Source organism: Bidens hawaiensis, unplaced genomic scaffold, assembly GCF_021521415.1.
Source record: "Bidens hawaiensis isolate Kalapana, Puna unplaced genomic scaffold, B.hawaiensis_p1.1 tig00032895_1, whole genome shotgun sequence".
NCBI lineage: Eukaryota > Viridiplantae > Streptophyta > Magnoliopsida > Asterales > Asteraceae > Bidens > Bidens hawaiensis.
In genome coordinates this window covers 15,223-36,138 of record NW_027495634.1, presented here as the reverse complement: position 1 = coordinate 36,138, position 20,916 = coordinate 15,223, and the positions used below count along the sequence as shown (strand labels likewise).

Below are 20,916 nucleotides of genomic sequence, written 5' to 3'. Positions count from 1 at the left end.
GCACAATTTATCTTAACTCTAATTAAAGTTAACATATACATCCAATACCTTGGTTGTTGATATGGAGAATAATTATGGAAGCCATCATAGATTAACATCCCACTATTAGTGGAATCAGACAAGCTACAGTTCCCAAATTCCTAGTATAAAATGCAAGGAGCTTAGCCTATTTTGAAAACAAACCAACAGGTAAACACAATTCTTCTGGTTGAGGTATCTTTTTGGTCTTATAGATCCACATTAACAGTCTTATATATGCTTAAGTTTATTTATTGCATAGTAATTAACCAATATGTAACCTTTCGCAGGTTAAACCGTCAAGATGGGAGCAGGCGGCCAGATGAATGTTAATAGCGATGACAAAAACGTCCTTGAACGTGTTCCTGTCAAAAAACCACCATTCGAGATTAGTGATCTTAAAAAAGCGATACCACTTCACTGTTATAAACGTGATCTCTTACGCTCTCTCTACCACCTCATATCTGACTTAGCCGTCATCTACACGCTTTACCGACTTGCATCAACTTGCATTCCTCTTCTACCTACACCCCTTAAGTACATAGCATGGCCAATTTATTGGTTCGTCCAAGGTACTTGTTTTATGGGTGCATGGACCGTCGGTCATGATTTGGGCCATCATGCCTTTAGCGAATACGAGTGGCTTGATGACACACTTGGTTTTGTCCTCCACTCCGCATTCCTCACTCCATACTTTTCGTTTAAATACAGTCACCGTAGTCACCATGCTCACACCAATTCAATGGAGTACGACGAAGTTTGGATCCCCAAACGGAAGGCTGATACCTTGTATTCCGAAGTTCTAAACAACCCGCTAGGCAACTTGTTTATGACTTTCGGTAGGCTAGTTCTTAGCTATCCAATGTACTTCGCTTTCAATATCCACGGCAGGAAATACGACGGGTTTGTGAGTCACTTTTACCCTCAAAGTCCTTTGTTCAATGATAGTGAGAGGAAATATATTTGGCTCTCTGATGCTGGACTGGTTGTAGCCTTGTATGCACTATACAAGATTTCTTTAGCCACAAGTTTCACATGGTTATTTTGCATATACGGAGTTCCTTTGTTAGTTTTAAACGGTCATTTCATCTTTTTCAGTTTTGTGCACCATACCCATCCTTCCTTACCTCACTTCGACTCGCGAGAGTGGGACTGGATAAGAGGTGCCATGTCGACTGTTGACAGGGATTACGGGATCATTAATAGTATTTTTCATAACGTAACATGTGCTCATGTGGTTCATCATCTGATATCAAACATCCCACATTATCATTTGCCTGAGGCAACCAAGGCCATCAAGCCCATTCTAGGTGACTACTACAAGTACGATGATACGCCGATCCTAAAAGCTTTCTGGAGAGAAACAAAGGAGTGCATTTTTGTTGAACCGGATGAAGGTGCAGAGGATAGTGGCGTTTACTGGTGGCGCAAATAAACTTAGTAACTTATATTTCGTATTGTTGAAGCATAAATAATTGTGCAATTATATAATGCACCACTTTCCATGATGCAACTATGTAATATGTACTTTATTGATAAGTTAATGTGCAATTCTACTTTTCTTGTTTAACTTGATGTCACATCCACAACTTATTTATCACACCAAAATCGAACCGCTTTAAAACGGTGACATTCGTAGAATTTTTAAATTTCGGTCATCATCCGTTTAAAAATTTTAATGCTTATCTAGCTAGTAAAAAAGTTTCACTTACTTATGTAATGATGTTTTATTCAAAGTACTTACGAGTAGGGGTGTTAAAACTAAGAAATCGGGACCTTTGGATAGTGGATTTTACTATCCAAATCCGAAATTCGGATACTCGATCAGATAGTGAATTGGATATCCGAAAAACTAGAAAAAAATAATTATTATAAAAAAATAAAGAACTACGTTCAAAAATATTTCGGATATCCAAAATTTCCAAAAAATACTATCCAAAATGTCCTAAATATTATCTGCAGGATACAAAACATATCCAAAATATCCGAAATATCCAGATTTTATCAAAATATCAAAAAACTATCTGAATTTTATACATAATATCCATTATCTTTTAATTAAAAAATATTTCAGATGGTTCGTATATCTGAACTATCCGAACATTTTCAAAATCACTATTTTAATCCGAACCGAAAATTCGGATATCCAAAATTTCAAACATCCGAATTTTTGGATAATTCAGATTCGGATTTTTGGATATTTCATATACGGATTTGGATCGGGATTTGAATTTTTTTGAACACCTTTATTTTCAAGTTGAACACCTTACCATTTATTTCGCAAAACTATTGACATACATTTTCATATTTTTAAAATTATAAAAAGTGATTCATCATCGTACTCGATAAATTCGACCAATAGCAAAGTTATGGTAGGGTTTGGGAGGGTAAGATTCAGACAACCTTGCCACTACTCTCGTAGGAATAGAGAGATGCTGCTTCCGATGAGACCCTCGGTTCGATAGTAGTTTTACAACAAGCTTTAGACATAAGGCACATAACACTTAACTACAGAAATACCGACCGCTTGGTACATGCACCCTTGTCTTTGGGCTATCAACACCACCACATATGCATGTTTAATCTCCAACACGTTTAATGTTATTTTCACGAGATTAGTAAAATTACGTAAAGTTAAAGCAATTTAACTCCCCCCCCAGGGCTCTCATGTATACATTATATGCACACCGCAAGCATGACGTAAAAGTATAAATTGATTCAACTTAATATAAGATAATTTATTTTTACTTAGTTTTAATTTGTTTTAAACCACTTTGATACTTAAGGGGCCGAACCTTCCAAAAGCTCAAATCTTTTTCCTTCTTCTCTACCTCACATTGGTAGTAGGGGTAAAAACAAGTCAAGCTGTCCGTGAGCTATTCAGGATCACCTCGTTAAATAGCTCAAGCGAACTGAGCTTAATCAAGCCTGAGCTCGAACCTAAAGGTAAGCCCGTTTGATAAACAAGCCCTTGCACGAGTCCAAGCTTAAGCCGGCCCGCAAACCTAAATAAGCATGTCATTCATATAATTTTAAAAAATATATTTAATAATAGTTAATTAATATATAAAAATAATTATATAAAAGTTAATTGATAAATAGTAATCGAGTTAAGCCCGAGCCAAGCTCGAGCTTGAAAATCTACACACAAGCCAAGCTCGAGTTTTGAAAATAAAGCTCGAGCTCTATGTAAGTTAAACGAGCCAAGCCCGAGCTCTAATCGTTTGCCCCCTAGTTATTGGTTAACCCCACCTGTTATGTTTGATTCGTTTACTCATCCATCAGTTATCCATAACATAATATTTGTTGTTCATCATCATTTACATGAATCATTTACATAAATTTACTAATTCATGATCTAATCATATCGTTTAATTCGAAAGATTTGTTTCAAAAATCAAACTTGAAAGGAGATAAACATAATTATGGATGAAATCAAGGAACTTGGGAAAAAAGAAAGTCAAGTTGCGCTAGAAGAGAGTTCAAGAAACATCTATACGTCAATTAGTCAAATCTAAACCCATTTGGAAAGAATATTGGATAATAACTTGGAGTCATGTCCAAATTTTGCGCTCAGATGTCCGCGTTACATATCGCAAAGACTGAAGGGAGTGGTCTTCGCATGTGGCGGCCCAATTATGTCCACGGTTATATTTGGTGTCGGCTGCGTATCGTGATACACAAGGGTGAAACTGTCACGTATCGTTACCCAACAGAAAATAAATTTGGAACCTTAGAATTGTCGCGTATCATGAAGCGAAGAAAAGACATCCTTCTCGTAGCGTAATGGACGATACTTCTCATAAAGTTTTGAATTTGACAGTTTCAATCCCTAAACTTTGATCAAATGCAATTAATGTACAGAATTACGTGAAGTAGCGTTTGTGGTGGAGTTTGCAATATTACAATAACGTAAATACATATAAATCATAAATACACAACATAAATGAATAAATGCTTGACATTTATTAATAAGGAAGGTCACGAATTACAATATTACAATAACGTAAATACATACAAAACATTTCAAGTACATGAATATGGAAAATAATGAAGGTCACAAATTGTCCTGCTTACAAAAGTAGAGGTTTTTGCATGCCTGACCCATAGGGTGGGACTGGGAGATCGACGCCCTAAGGCCCAACAGTGTTTATGCCCATAAAAAATTCTCGCATTTATCTATGTAGCATACAAATCGTCTTAGTTTAATAATATTGATCTGACTCAACTGATAAAGTACTCATCCACGGAAAGTGAGTTGCCCACGAAAAGTGATTTGATGTAGAAAAGTTTTAATTTGTTAATCATGTGTAATTACACTAACTTGAGGAAAAAGTGAAGGTGTTTTGAACAAATTATGTCATATTTTGGAGAATAAGTTGAATAAAAATAATGTAGTAAAAATTAATATATAATAATGGACGCAATATGCCGTCCACTCTTGAATATCTTTATAATATAGTTATGTAAATAATAGTAATAATAATATGGTTATGTAAATAAAATTTAACTTTAATAAACCGTAAAAACCCCTGCAATTTATGCGTGAAGGTGGACTCCTTTGCATACCGCGACGGATTGAGTTTCCCAGAAAGTTTGGATTTGAGAGTTTTAGCCCATGGACTTTGATTAAATGCAATTAATTACATGAAATGTCGTTTGAGATAGAGTTTTCAAATCACACAATAATAGATACACATCATAACTGAAATATAACACCCGACTTTTATTAATAAGGTATATTGGTTTATATTAATCCCAACTATCGTCTTTTGGTCAGTGCCAGTCTCAACTAACGAATTGGCTCCTGACAGTCCCAACTTTGAACGTATTTGTTTCCAACGGTCCGCAACTAACAGATTCCCAACACTGTTAGTTGTAGGTTGTCGGAAAAATGTTTTTGGCCTGAAAACTCACATTTTTCTTGGAAAACACCAATTGAACACCGCCACCACCACCAATTGACTCACCACCAACCAACCACCACCACTTGAGCACCACCAACCGATTCCGACGATGGTTCTAGGGTTCCGACGACCTCAATTGCTGGGGCTTTTACTAGAAAAAGGTTCCTAAAGGTCCAATACAAAGTTACAAAGATGTTTGGGATGCAAATGTTGAGTTTTCCATGAAAAAAATGTGAGTTTTCCACCAAAAAACATTTTTCCGGCGACCTGCAACTAACGGCGTTAGGATTATGTTAGTCGCAAACCATTGGAAGCAAATACGTTAAAAGTTGGGACCGTCATGAGCTAATTCGTTAGTTGGGATCGACAGTGACCAAAATATAATAGTTGGGATTAATAAAAACCAATATACCTATTAATAATAAAGATCCGTATACAAGACATACAAGACGGGTCAAGTACATGAAAATGAAAAATGACAAGTGTCACTGTTACAAATTTTTAATAAACTAAAGTCATAAGACCCATTACCTTTTTTTTTAACTTTTATTAATAAGAATAACACCCTTATTTTCAAGTTGAACACCTTACCATTTATTTCGCAAAACTATTGACATACATTTTCATATTTTTAAAATTATAAAAAGTGATTCATCATCGTACTCGATAAATTCGACCAATAGCAAAGTTATGGTAGGGTTTGGGAGGGTAAGATTCAGACAACCTTGCCACTACTCTCGTAGGAATAGAGAGATGATGCTTCCGATGAGACCCTCGGTTCGATAGTAGTTTTACAACAAGCTTTAGACATAAGGCACATAACACTTAACTACAGAAATAACGACCGCTTGGTACATGCACCCTTGTCTTTGGGCTATCAACATCACCACATATGCATGTTTAATCTCCAACACGTATAATGTTATTTTCACGAGATAAGTAAAATTACGTAAAGTTAAAGCAATTTAACTCCCCCCAGGGCTCTCATGTATACATTATATGCACACCGCAAGCATGACGTAAAAGTATAAATTGATTCAACTTAATATAAGATAATTTATTTTTACTTAGTTTTAATTTATTTTAAACCACTTTGATACTTAAGGGGCCGAATCTTCCAAAAGCTCAAATCTTTTTCCTTCTTCTCTACCTCACATTGGTAGTAGGGGTAAAAACAAGTCAAGCTGTCCGTGAGCTATTCAGGATCACCTCGTTAAATAGCTCAAGCGAACTGAGCTTAATCAAGCCTGAGCTCGAACCTAAAGGTAAGCCCGTTTGATAAACAAGCCCTAGCACGAGTCCAAGCTTAAGCCGGCCCGCAAACCTAAATAAGCATGTCATTCATATAATTTTAAAAAATATATTTAATAATAGTTAATTAATATATCAAAAATAATTATATAAAAGTTAATTGATAAATAGTAATCGAGTTAAGCCCGAGCCAAGCTCGAGCTTGAAAATCTACACACAAGCCAAGCTCGAGTTTTGAAAATAAAGCTCGAGCTCTATGTAAGTTAAACGAGCCAAGCCCGAGCTCTGATCGTTTGCCCCCTAGTTATTGGTTAACCCCACCTGTTATGTTTGATTCGTTTACTCATCCATCAGTTATCCATAACATAATATTTGTTGTTCATCATCATTTACATGAATCATTTACATAAATTTACTAATTCATGATCTAATCATATCGTTTAATTCGAAAGATTTGTTTCAAAAATCAAACTTGAAAGGAGATAAACATAATTATGGATGAAATCAAGGAACTTGGGAAAAAAGAAAGTCAAGTTGCGCTAGAAGAGAGTTCTAGAAAATCTATACGTCAATTAGTCAAATCTAAACCCATTTGGAAAGAATATTGGATAATAACTTGGAGTCATGTCCAAATTTTGCGCTCAGATGTCCGCATTACATATCGCAGAGACTGAAGGGAGTGGTCTTTGCATGTGGCGGCCCAATTATGTCCACGGTTATATTTGGTGTCGGCTGCGTATCGTGATACACAAGGGTGAAACTGTCACGTATCGTTACCCAACAGAAAATAAATTTGGAACCTTAGAATTGTCGCGTATCATGAAGCGAAGAAAAGACACCCTTCTCGTAGCGTAATGGACGATATTTCTCATAAAGTTTTGAATTTGACAGTTTCAATCCCTAAACTTTGATCAAATGCAATTAATGTACAGAATTACGTGAAGTAGCGTTTGTGGTGGAGTTTGCAATATTACAATAACGTAAATACATATAAATCATAAATACACAACATAAATGAATAAATGCTTGACATTTATTAATAAGGACGGTCACAAATTACAATATTACAATAACGTAAATACATACAAAACATGTCAAGTATATGAATATGGAAAATAATGAAGGTCACAAATTGTTCTGCTTTCAAAAGTAGAGGTTTTTGCATGCCTGACCCATAGGGTGGGACTGGGAGATCGACGCCCTAAGGCCCAACAGTGTTTATGCCCATAAAAAATTCTCGCATTTATCTATATAGCATACAAATCGTCTTAGTTTAATAATATTGATCTGACTCAACTGATAAAGTACTCATCCACGGAAAGTGAGTTGCCCACGAAAAGTGATTTGATGTAGAAAAGTTTTAATTTGTTAATCATGTGTAATTACACTAACTTGAGGAAAAAGTGAAGGTGTTTTGAACAAATTATGTCATATTTTGGAGAATAAGTTGAATAAAAATAATGTAGTAAAAATTAATATATAATAATGGACGCAATATGCCGTCCACTCTTGAATATCTTTATAATATAGTTATGTAAATAATAGTAATAATAATATGGTTATGTAAATAAAATTTAACTTTAATAAACCGTAAAAACCCCTGCAATTTATGCGTGAAGGTGGACTCCTTTGCATACCGCGACGGATTGAGTTTCCCAGAAAGTTTGGATTTGAGAGTTTTAGCTCATGGAGTTTGATTAAATGCAATTAATTACATGAAATGTCGTTTGAGATAGAGTTTTCAAATCACACAATAATAGATACACATCATAACTGAAATATAACACCCGACTTTTATTAATAAGGTATATTGGTTTATATTAATCCTAACTATCGTCTTTTGGTCAGTGCCAGTCCCAACTAACGAATTGGCTCCTGACAGTCCCAACTTTGAACGTATTTGTTTCCAACGGTCCGCAACTAACAGATTCCCAACACTGTTAGTTGTAGGTTGTCGGAAAAATGTTTTTGGCCTGAAAACTCACATTTTTCTTGGAAAACACCAATTGAACACCGCCACCACCACCAATTGACTCACCATCAACCAACCACCACCACTTGAGCACCACCAACCGATTCCGACGATGGTTCTAGGGTTCCGACGACCTCAATTGCTGGGGCTTTTACTAGAAAAAGGTTCCTAAAGGTCCAATACAAAGTTACAAAGATGTTTGGGATGAAAATGTTGAGTTTTCCATGAAAAAAATGTTGAGTTTTCCATGAAAAAAATGTGATTTTATATATTATTGATTCCGTTAACTTTATAATGTTTATTTTTTTTTTAATTTAAGGTATTTTTATGAGAAGTTCATTCGTTTAGGAAAGCCATTCGGTTTTCTAAACGCAAACATAATCACCGGACGTTTGTGCCAACTGACACCTGAAGACGTTAAAACTCACATAATTGACATATCAAGTCTTCCTAAAGATAAATAATATTTGCTTGCACCCTATTTGACAGAGTGTAAGTCCCCGGTTGCGATGGTGATCGATACGAGATCCGCACGAGGTCATGCGGAATCCTCCTAGACTCATTTATGGTGTTGGAAACGAAGAATACGATTAAACACGAATAAACACACGTATGGGATAAAAGGATCTCCAGATCGCTTTATATATTAAACCAAAACACATTACATACCGAAAGAGAAAACATGTTACGGCTGACCCGAGGTGAGCTCTACCTCGGGTCTGCCCACAAGACTCTCACTATCTGTTTTTCTCTAGACAACTTTACTGCTCTCACCCTCACTTTTCTTTTCTGTTCAACTACCTTAACCCTAAACATAACACACATATATATAGATAAACATCTTTGCGGGCTTGGGCTTGGGCCTATGGTGAAGTTGTTCTAACTTCACCTATGGCGAAGTTGGCTCCGTCCACAACTTCTCCCCCAACTGGTTAGAATTGCATAGCGACGGCCACAAAATGCACTAACAGACTCCCCCTTGACCGTTGATCTCAATTCAAACAAACACTAAAGATCATCTGTTATAAAACATGCACTAACAGACACCCCCTTAACTGATGATCTTCTGTGTTCTTCTTCTGGTAGGACTCGATCTTTAGACATTGCATTGTGATCTTCAAGATTGAACTTCACATATATATATGCAAACATCAAACCTGTCCTCAACCAGCAGTGTCTGAATCTGTCTTGTAGCTTCACAAATATACCAATCACCCGACGTCTTCCATATCAGATCTCCCCTTCAGTGTAAGCCCATCCAAATTATATCGATCGAAATCTTTGATCTGCATCTTGGTGCCTAACCAATCATCTCAACCATAATCGGTTCGTAAGATAAGGTTCAATCTTTAACTACTCAACAGCAAATGATCAGTTTCATCACAAAACCACCTTGATAGAATCTAACACACATGCCCTGTAATAATCATCAACAGCTTAATCAAGCCTCCATGATCTTTATTACCCAAGCATCTTCAATTTTGCTAAGAAAACACATTTTCAAATGAACTTTTTAGCCCCCTCATTTCTTTGCAAAATACGCTCAAATAACTAAATATGTGTCAATTTTCAGCTTTATTTAATATCCCATTTGCAACTTCAACTCCATATCCAAACGGGTCCATAAATTCATTTAAATAGCTGGCCCGTATTTGTTCAATTGTAAGACCTAGAGATACCAATTGTCACTCTTTGTCGGAACAACGTTTTCGGCCTCATAATAATCGTGTAAACCCGATCATTCGGACGGAAACTCCAAAAAAATATTATCACCAAAATTTTCCTCAATGATCATCTTTTCATAAGAATGACATATGAAAATTTCGTTCAAGAAAATTTCCTGAAAATACTTTTTCTTTTGGGAATACCATATCTTGAACGTCGGAGGAAAAAGGAAAACATATTGATAACTTCACCTGATAACGTCACCACCTGATAACTTCACCACCAGATAACTTCGCCCTTTGTTAACTTCACGCTTCATTAACTTCACCTTCCTGTAACTTCGCCATTCATTAACTTCACCTTCCTGTAACTTCGTCAAAATTTAACTTCGCCAAAACCCTAAAATTCTAGCGACAACTTCGCCAAAACCCTATAACTTCGCCCCTGCCGTCTTTTCCAACTAAAACCTCTGAAACGTGCCAAAAACACCAAAACGCAGATCTCGAACCATAACATAAGAGCCTAAGTCTCTGATACCACTTGTAAGTCCCCGGTTGAGATGGTGATCGATACGAGATCCGCACGAGGTCTAGGAGTGCGAAATCCTTCTAGACTCGTTTATGATGTTGGAGACGAAGAACACGATTAAACACAAACAAACACACGAATGGGATAGTTTGTGTTTTATTGCTTATGTAGGTTTGTTAGTTGTAGTGGATTTAATATTAGGGTACTCTACTAATTTGGGTTTAGCTACAGTATATGTTTTGGATATTCGAGCTTGGGTTTGTTTCGGTCAGGTTTGGTTTTAGAGGTAAAGTGAAAACTGAGTTTTGGATTTTTGCTTTGGGTTTTTGTTTACGTGTTTCATGTTGTTTTTTCTTAAGGTTTGCCGGGTTTTTATATATAAGATTGTGGTTTTATTCGGGTTATTCTAACTTTATATATTTGTATTTAAATTTGACAGATTTGTTTCTAAATTTGACAGGAATCAGGATTTGCAACGCTCGTGGAGATCGACGATACTATAATGAGTGTAAGACCAAAAGTTGTGACTTGCGATATCAATGTGGCGAAACTCATTACATATAATGGTCAATCAATCGATTTTTGTTGGCGTGTAATCCGGATCTGAGACGAGAGCTTCGAGACACACGTTTAGCTTCAACGGAGATGAGCTTCTAGAATATTAATGTTTTTGCTATAAATAAGACTTTGTTGTTTTGTTAATGTGTGTACTTTTCATGGTGTAATCAAACCACCCAAGGGGAGCTCACCTTGGGTGGGATCAGTTCGTCTAATGTTATCAATCTTTTATTTCCGATTAAGGAGTCGTTCAATATTATCTTTATATTATTTGTTCGATCGATTGTTTATACCGTACCCGGATCGATCGCTTATCAAGAATAAAATCCGTTCGGTGTTAGATCCGGCGTTTTGGGACATACATTGAGAGTAACGCCGTCGCGTTTTGAGTGTAATGTTGCCCCAAGTTAAGTTAGATTATTGTTGAATTCGAAAAATTTGTATTATTTTCGTAATAGACGCAACAGTTTTTGTTGCATAATAATATTTAATTGTAGCAGCTTGTTTTAATATATCCAGCTATTTAGTATCCATATTTAGTTAATCCTACATGTTATTTATATTAATCAATATTTATTCTGAATTTCCAGTGCACAGCTGGCCTAACCAATTGTAAAGTTTGAAGCGGTTGTAGGAGACTTTAGAAATTTCCTGAATTCATTACTAACCACTTGAATGTTTTATAATTCACTAGTTTGAGGCACGTGTGTTACACATGTAATTATTGAAAATTTTAAACTTTGACCATTAAATAAAATACAGTCAACAAATTGATCATATATTATTAATACAATTACAATTAAATTAAAATTACAGGAATTACATAACTAAGATTCCACAAATATGTTAAAAATAGGTAAAAACTTCATTTTACACTACATTTGTGATTGTATTAGCATGTATACATTGTTTATCAAAAATCAAATTCTATAGTTCATGTCTACTTGTAACTCTTAATAAAGTAACATATATGTCTGCTTATAACTTTTGATATAACCGTATATAGTTGTCCGTGTGAAAAAAAAAGGTTCTCCAAGTACATACCAACTCTATATAAATGATAATATATATCCATGATACTAATAAAAAATATATTCATACACATAAAATATCATAGCATTTAATCAATTAATATGATGCCATTTGAGAACATTTGCTCATGTTTATCCAAAAAAAAACATGATTATCCCAAAACCCATATACCTGAACTTTGATGATATAATCATCCTTAGAATATTTATAATTTGAAATAGATAGATCATGATAAATTTGTTGCCATTAATATTCTGTGTATGACAAATTTTTAATTGACTTTATATTTTACAATTAAAAATTGTATAATCAAGCAACATAAAAACCAAAAATTTAAATATAACAAAATGATTTGTTTATTTCATATGAATGTAATTGGCAGGAAAATAAAAAATACATACTAACATTAAAACCATGTTCAAATAAGATTGATTATTCTAAGTTAGAATAATATTATAAGATTTAAAGTTACATAAAATGAATGTAGTGATTCTTATTTATAATCGTTGAAAGTAGGGCTGCCACTTTTACCCGTAACATGAAACCCAACCCAAGAAAACCCGTACATAAACCCAAACTATCCTGACCTGAGAAACTTGAACCCAAGAAAAAATACAAACCCAAACCTGAACCGAAGTAATTCAGGTTGGTTCTTTGGTCCGAATTCTAGGTTTCGGGTCAACACGAAAACTTTTAGTTTTAAAATCATATGTATTTTTAGGTATTAAAGGCTAAGCCTTAGCCGCTGACGTTATCAGGATTTAGTCCAAGTCGATTGTTCTCATTCCACATATTATGAATTGAATGTTTATTGTTTATTATTTTGAATATAAACCATAATAAACACTTTAATTAATACTTTAAAATTCACTAATCGTCTATTGTCAATCCATATGGAGAATACTTATTATATGTAGTAATGGATTTAGTTGGAATAAACCTATAATTTTAATGTCATATATTGAAATGACTTAAAAGATAAAGACCATATATGAAAATTGGTTGACAAATATGTGAGGAGGGCTATGGTATTAACAAGTGGCAAAAATAGTAGGCTTTTATTAGAATAGATAGATTTCAAAATTACATAACTAATTTTTATCCGCAGTGTTATAAGGACTGCTTTACATTATTTGATTCTAATATTTTTATATTTGTTTGGATTTTAATCTTATTTATTATAAAGAAGTTAATATCCCATGTCCCATTAAAAGTGTCTACATTTCCTTTTTTATTTGTCATATTACAAATGTCCATTTTCAAAATTTATTAGTCAATTTCCAAGTTTACCTTAAACATACAACTAACATTAATAAACAATATTCATGGACCCAATTTTCAAAGGCATTATTGTTATTTGGTAAGCAAAGAAAACAATAATTTAATCTATCTTAAATTTTAAGTTTTTCAAACTAAGACACTTTGACTGGGACGGAGGGAGTAATATATTTAGGGGTTGATGATGAAGAAGTTTTACAAATAAATGAGATGTTATAACCCAGTTGAAAAACTATATGGATTTGCTGAGACCCATGACCTGCTTATTTTTTTACTATAAAATTATTTATTTATTATAAATAATATCTTTTAAAAAAGTCGAATACTCAATTTTAGTATATCCATATTTACAGGTTTTCATATCAAATATTTGGTGATTTTAATTTTTAATTTAATGATGTGCTATAACCCGTTTAAGGGCTATCTGGGTTTGGTGTGACCCATACCCGTGAATTCGGGTCGAATGTATAAGAGATCTCCATTTACAAATTAAAAAAATTTGTTGACTTGAGAGAATATAGGGAGGTTTCGTTTATATATATAACTAGCTTTTATCCCCCCGTATTACATGGTTGTTTTACATTTTCGTTTGTAATATTTTATATTTTTTTGGATTTTTATTTTATTTATTGTAAGGAAGTAAATAATAGACTTAGGATTTGATGATAAAATTGTTTCACAAATAAATGAGATGTTATAACCCGTTTTAAAAACTATCTAGGTTTTGTGAGACCCATGACCCGCTTATGTTTTTTACTATAAAATTGTTTCTCAATTACAAATAATATCTTTTTTTAAACCATATATTAATTATTAGTATATCCATTTTTTATAGGATTTTCATATCAAATATTTGATGAGATTAATTTTTTATTTAATGAGATGTTATAACCCGTTTAAGGGCTATCTAGGTTTGGTAAGACCCATACCCGTGATTTCGGGTCAAATGCATGAGAAGCCTCCATTTACAAATAAAAGAATTTGGTGACTTGAGAGAATGTAGGGAGCAACCCAAGAGATTTTAAAAATTCGTTTATATACATACAAGGTTTTATCCCCGTATTACAGGGGTTATTTTCATTTTTGGTTTCTAATATATATATTTTTTTGGAGTTTAACTTTATTAATTGTAAGGAAGTTAATAATATATCTCGGGTTTAATGATGAAATGGTTTCACAAATAAATAAGACATTATAACCCGTTTAAAAACTATCTTTATCTGAGTCTTGTGAGACCCATTATGTAACAACTCGGTTTTTTTTTCATATAATATATAACTGACCTGTTTTTGTTATCGGGTTTAATTAACGAAGCATCGCGTTTATCGAGTCATTAATATTTTATTATTATTATTATTTATTGTATTTATTTATTTTATCAAAATAACTTTCATTTATATACAAATTACACCCTAAACTATACTTTTAATCTCTTTTGCGCCCACGCTTAAACTGCAGGGACCATTTATGCAAATCTGGATAATTAATATATGTTAATCCTTTTACCCAATAATCCAAACCCATATTCATTATCCGAACCCGTACCCGATGACCCGTTTAGTATTCTTGCACCCCAATTATCGTTTAAATTATGGAATTGATTTATCAATTTTGTCAAACTTGCTAAATCGACCTTGCCGACATGCTTAATTAGGAAACAGGATTAAAACAATTCGTAATGGTTAATATATTGAAGCCGTCATTAATAGAATGGGATTATTACAATTAAAACCGTTTATGTCACAATTAAGTGTGTCTGCACGATTATCAAGAGTCGTCGACCCTAAAATCCTAATCAATTTCACCCAAGGATGCCGTCCAGCCTTCCAACGAGCTCAAGAACATGCCGTGCAGGTGCAATGGCCGTTCACAGTCGATTTCCACTTGTAGCTGGTAATTAATCAATGCTTGTTAATCTTTGGTGATCTCTAATCAATAGCCCTAACAATAATTGTACAAATATGCATCAGATTAAGCGATTTCGGAATCTAGGGTTCATATGATTTGGGGGAAAATCGGGATACTGTTTTTAATTATTTGTTTGTGTTTGTTTACCATCTGAACGTGCAGAGCAGTTGGTGGTTCTTGTGTGTTGTTACGCTATGTCGGCCACCTGCCCGGGTCCGAATCCAGCAGTGGCCGGATCTTGGTCAATTTTTGTTTATTTATTGTTTATTATTATTTTATTTTAATGTTAAATGATTTATAATTATTATAATTATTAGTAAATACTAAACAAACATTACTTTTGTTAAGCCAACTTTACTAAGTTATGTTTGATCTATTACTTTCGCTAAGTTTTCGTGTGTATATATATATATACATAATCATGTATGTCTATATATTTATGTAAGTATTGTAATTACATATTACTAATAGACTCTAACCTTTTTAAAATCCGACATCATTATTGGTGTTTACTTGTCGTTGAGCATTTTTATAAACTTACTTATATATATTTTATGTGTATATATTATATATATACTAAACATCTTGAATAGATTTTCTTAAAAGCTTTAAACAACGTATTTATTTGTATCCAACAACATACTATATTTAATTATCTACACATTGTTGTAATTATTTTATTTTTTCTTTAGATATTTTTATTATAAGAATATCCTATATCTTAATTATCTAAATTATTTAAGTATTTAATCTTATATTATGGGTAATTATTTGGGAATTTATAATTAATTAGACTATTAATAACAGTAACCGTAGAGTTCAATCGATCAAGCAATGATAATTCTAATCACAACATAACTCAAATCGCAACATAACTCAAATTACATCGACATCTTAATTCATTAAAGTCATGTTATACATTTTATAGTTAATTCATGTTATATTATTTAACTAGGAATCCTTGTCGGTGTATCTCGAATGGTTCATCATTTTCACGTGAGTAATCCGATCAGGTGAGTAATCACTCCCCTATTTTACTTGTTTTCAAATGTTTTAGGGAAACTTGCGTACCATTTATCAAATTATTTATCTTATTATTTCTCAAACGCAAACTGTGATCTTTGTGTTGTGTATCAATTGAATGACTGTTTGTTACTTGCTATTTGCTTACTTGCTTACTTGAATCACATTCGGAGAGGTCCAACATAATCTCTTTATAGTATGATCATACGACCGTCGTAGTGGCCGGAACCCGATCGCATTGGCAATGGTTTCACCGACACTCATTACTTGCTTAACACTTTCATTGTTTATACTCACAGATAACATTTTTGCTTATTTTTACTCTATTATTTATATCATTATATATTATCATTTTGTTTGTGTCAAAACTGGTGAATCTACTCACTCAACATGTGTTGTTGACAAATATATATATATATATATATATATATATATATATATATATATATATATATATATATATATATATTTTGTGCGCACTTGCAGGTTATAGATTGGATTGCTTATCGAACTGAAGCTCACGTAGAGATGACCTTAGGATGTTAAACATAAACAAGAATAGTTGGTTTGCATTGTAATTTTCTCTATTTTTGTTGTACTTAAATATTCGTTGACAATTAATAAATTAATTAGATATTGTCGCTTTACAATTGCATTATAATACCTTGTGAGCTGTGGCAATCAGCTCACGCCCTGACATTTCCGCCGTAGGTTGGGGTGTGACACATTACCTGTTTATTATTTTTTTACTATAAAATTGTTTCTTAATATAAATAATATCTTTTTGTAAAGAAATTGGATATTAATTGTAGTATATCCCTAATTCATATAATTTTCATATAAAATATTTGGTGAGATTAATTTTAATATAATGAGATGTTATAAGGCGTTTAAGGGTTATCTGGGTTTGATGAGACTAATACCCGTGAATTCGGGTCGGATGCATGAGAATCCCCCCTTGACAAATAAAATAATCTGGTGGCTTGAGAAAGTGTAGAAAACAATCAGATAGCTTTTAAAGGTTTCGTTTATATATATTTAAGATAAGATATAATATAACTTTACAAGTTTAAAGCTAAATAAGCTAAAAAAAATTAACCAAACTATGATAAAAAATACTACTAAACAGAAGTGACATTTATCCACCAAGATTGACGAATATAACATAAGTCTTATCGTCTTAGGTTGAAAATGAAAAGTAAAATTTAGAAATCACACGTCTCCTACCATAGCCGCCAACATGCCTATTTTCTTAATTACGAGATGCCCGCACGATACGACATGTATTTGAGCACATACACTGTTAATCACGTAACAATTATAAGTATTCATGAGTCGGTTTAAACGTTAAAACCGGTCATCAATTTGGTTTTTGTAGTCACAAAATTGTTTCTAACAATTGGACTCACAGGTTTAACATAAGACCTGTCAAAACTGAATGAGAACACCACTACATAACATATTAATAATTTTTTTCATTTTTAAAACTATAGCAATACCATACTTAAATTAAGAGAATAAAATGCTCGTATTTATGGTGTGACTTTTTTGGAAACATATAAACGTACGAAAAAGTTATTATAGTCTAAAAATCCTGAAATAGTTGGTTTAAAATTGAAATTTAAATCAATATGTGGTTATAGATGATGAAACAAACTTTTAGTTATATCTTAAGTTGACACAAGTTGCTAGTGCAAAATTGTAAAGATTCAAAAGAATTAAAAGTACTTGGTGCTTTATTATTTGTAAAACTTTTAAAATCAAGCTTTTGAAGAAAGCGAGAGCCCCAAAATGTCCTTAAGTTTTTGAATATTCGCAACAGATTCATTTAAAACCGTCGGTGATGACAAGTTTTGAACCAAATCTGTCACTGCAACGAGTTTTGTTTGAGCCAATCAAAAGTGTTTCAAATTCGTATTCTTCGACAAGTTTTGATCGAAATATGTCTCGGACGCCCAAACTTAGTTATTCTTTTTTCTTTAATATTTAATAGAAATAATTAACTTTGCTTATATTTAGATTTTCTTCTATAACTTTTAAATTATAAGGTTTTACAAAATTTAGAATATACCGTTGAGATGTACTTATTTTTATTTACGTGTCAATATAAATTTACTCAAAACCGAGTCATGTCAAAACTTGACCGTCTCAACGTCTCATAATTCGATATAAATTTGACTCGACTCGGCTTTAAGTAAAATTTATACCAGCACACGGGTAAAAATAAGCACGTCTCAAAGGTATACTCGAAATTTTGTAAAACTTAATTTTTTTTAAAGTTATAAAAGAAAAACTAAAATAAGTTAAATTAGTTATAATAATTAAATATTAAAGAAGATAGAGTAACTAAGTTTGGTCGTCCAAGACGAATTTTGATCAAAACTTTCCGACGACAGATTTAGAACACTTTTGATTGGCTAAAACAAAACTCGTATGTGAAGACGAATTTGGTTCAAAACTTGCCTCCTCAGATCACGTTTTGGTCTTTGGATAGGGGAAACACGCATATGTAGATCTGATAGGAGGTGAGGGGCTCAAAATTTTCAGACGAAAACGGGTATAGTTACACTATATATAATTTATTTTGAACGAAACATACAAATCTAAACTACTGGCCCAACATGTACGCTTCGCCCAAGGGCTATAGATCACCAAACTAATATATTGTTTTATATTGAAATTGTAATGGCATTTTGTACTTGATACACGAAATGATATATATTGACTAAACGTCTTATCAGGAATGTATTTGCATAAAGTTGGCAAAGGGAGGAAACTAGCCATCATGTATTTTGTAATTAAGCACAATTTATCTTAACTCTAATCTAAAGTTAACATATACATCCAATACCTTGGTTGTTGATATGGAGAATAATTATGGAAGCCATCATAGATTAACATCCCACTATTAGTGGAATCAGACAAGCTACAGTTCCCAAATTCCTAGTATAAAATGCAAGGAGCTTAGCCTATTTTGAAAACAAACCAACAGGTAAACACAATTCTTCTGGTTGAGGTATCTTTTTGGTCTTATAGATCCACATTAACAGTCTTATATATGCTTAAGTTTATTTATTGCATAGTAATTAACCAATATGTAACCTTTCGCAGGTTAAACCGTCAAGATGGGAGCAGGCGGCCAGATGAATGTTAATAGCGATGACAAAAACGTCCTTGAACGTGTTCCTGTCAAAAAACCACCATTCGAGATTAGTGATCTTAAAAAAGCGATACCACTTCACTGTTATAAACGTGATCTCTTACGCTCTCTCTACCACCTCATATCTGACTTAGCCGTCATCTACACGCTTTACCGACTTGCATCAACTTGCATTCCTCTTCTACCTACACCCCTTAAGTACATAGCATGGCCAATTTATTGGTTCGTCCAAGGTACTTGTTTTATGGGTGCATGGACCGTCGGTCATGATTTGGGCCATCATGCCTTTAGCGAATACGAGTGGCTTGATGACACACTTGGTTTTGTCCTCCACTCCGCATTCCTCACTCCATACTTTTCGTTTAAATACAGTCACCGTAGTCACCATGCTCACACCAATTCAATGGAGTACGACGAAGTTTGGATCCCCAAACGGAAGGCTGATACCTTGTATTCCGAAGTTCTAAACAACCCGCTAGGCAACTTGTTTATGACTTTCGGTAGGCTAGTTCTTAGCTATCCAATGTACTTCGCTTTCAATATCCACGGCAGGAAATACGACGGGTTTGTGAGTCACTTTTACCCTCAAAGTCCTTTGTTCAATGATAGTGAGAGGAAATATATTTGGCTCTCTGATGCTGGACTGGTTGTAGCCTTGTATGCACTATATAAGATTTCTTTAGCCACAAGTTTCACATGGTTATTTTGCATATACGGAGTTCCTTTGTTGGTTTTAAACGGTCATTTCATCTTTTTCAGTTTTGTGCACCATACCCATCCTTCCTTACCTCACTTCGACTCGCGAGAGTGGGACTGGATAAGAGGTGCCATGTCGACTGTTGACAGGGATTACGGGATCATTAATAGTATTTTTCATAACGTAACATGTGCTCATGTGGTTCATCATCTGATATCAAACATCCCACATTATCATTTGCCTGAGGCAACCAAGGCCATCAAGCCCATTCTAGGTGACTACTACAAGTACGATGATACGCCGATCCTAAAAGCTTTCTGGAGAGAAACAAAGGAGTGCATTTTTGTTGAACCGGATGAAGGTGCAGAGGATAGTGGCGTTTACTGGTGGCGCAAATAAACTTAGTAACTTATATTTCGTATTGTTGAAGCATAAATAATTGTGCAATTATATAATGCACCACTTTCCATGATGCAACTATGTAATATGTACTTTATTGATAAGTTAATGTGCAATTCTACTTTTCTTGTTTAACTTGATGTCACATCCACAACTTACTTATCACACCAAAATCGAACCGGTTTAAAATGTCACCGTAGAATTTTTAAATTTCGGTCATCATCCGTTTAAAAATTTTAATGCTTATCTAGCTAGTACAAAAGTTTCACTTACTTATGTAATGATGTTTTATTCAAAGTACTTACGAGTAGGGGTGTTAAAATTAAGAAATCGGGACCTTTGGATAGTGGATTTTACTATCCAAATCCGAAATTCGGATACTCGATCAGATAGTGAATTGGATATCCGAAAAACTAGAAAAAAATAATTATTATAAAAAAATAAAGAACTACGTTCAAAAATATTTCGGATATTCAAAATTTCCAAAAAATACTATCCAAAATGTCCTAAATATTATCTG

The 20,916-nt window shown here is 33.5% G+C and overlaps 2 protein-coding genes across 2 annotated transcripts; both read left to right on the top strand.

Moving 5' to 3' along the window:
- Positions 1 to 285: 285 nt before the first annotated feature.
- On the top strand, positions 286 to 1,453 carry LOC143584259 (delta(12) fatty acid desaturase DES8.11-like). Its single transcript, XM_077066347.1, has one exon. The coding sequence runs from the start codon at positions 323 to 325 to the stop codon at positions 1,451 to 1,453; it is 1,131 nt and encodes a 376-aa protein (XP_076922462.1). The 5' UTR covers positions 286 to 322.
- Positions 1,454 to 19,227: 17,774 nt separating this feature from the next.
- Positions 19,228 to 20,418, top strand: LOC143584258 (delta(12) fatty acid desaturase DES8.11-like). The gene has a single exon (XM_077066346.1). The coding sequence runs from the start codon at positions 19,266 to 19,268 to the stop codon at positions 20,394 to 20,396; it is 1,131 nt and encodes a 376-aa protein (XP_076922461.1). The 5' UTR covers positions 19,228 to 19,265; the 3' UTR covers positions 20,397 to 20,418.
- Positions 20,419 to 20,916: the final 498 nt, after the last annotated feature.

Coding starts and splice junctions, on each gene's coding strand:
- LOC143584259 (XM_077066347.1), top strand. CDS start 323: ATGGGAGCAGGCGGCCAGATGAATGTTAATAGCGATGACAAAAACGTC.
- LOC143584258 (XM_077066346.1), top strand. CDS start 19,266: ATGGGAGCAGGCGGCCAGATGAATGTTAATAGCGATGACAAAAACGTC.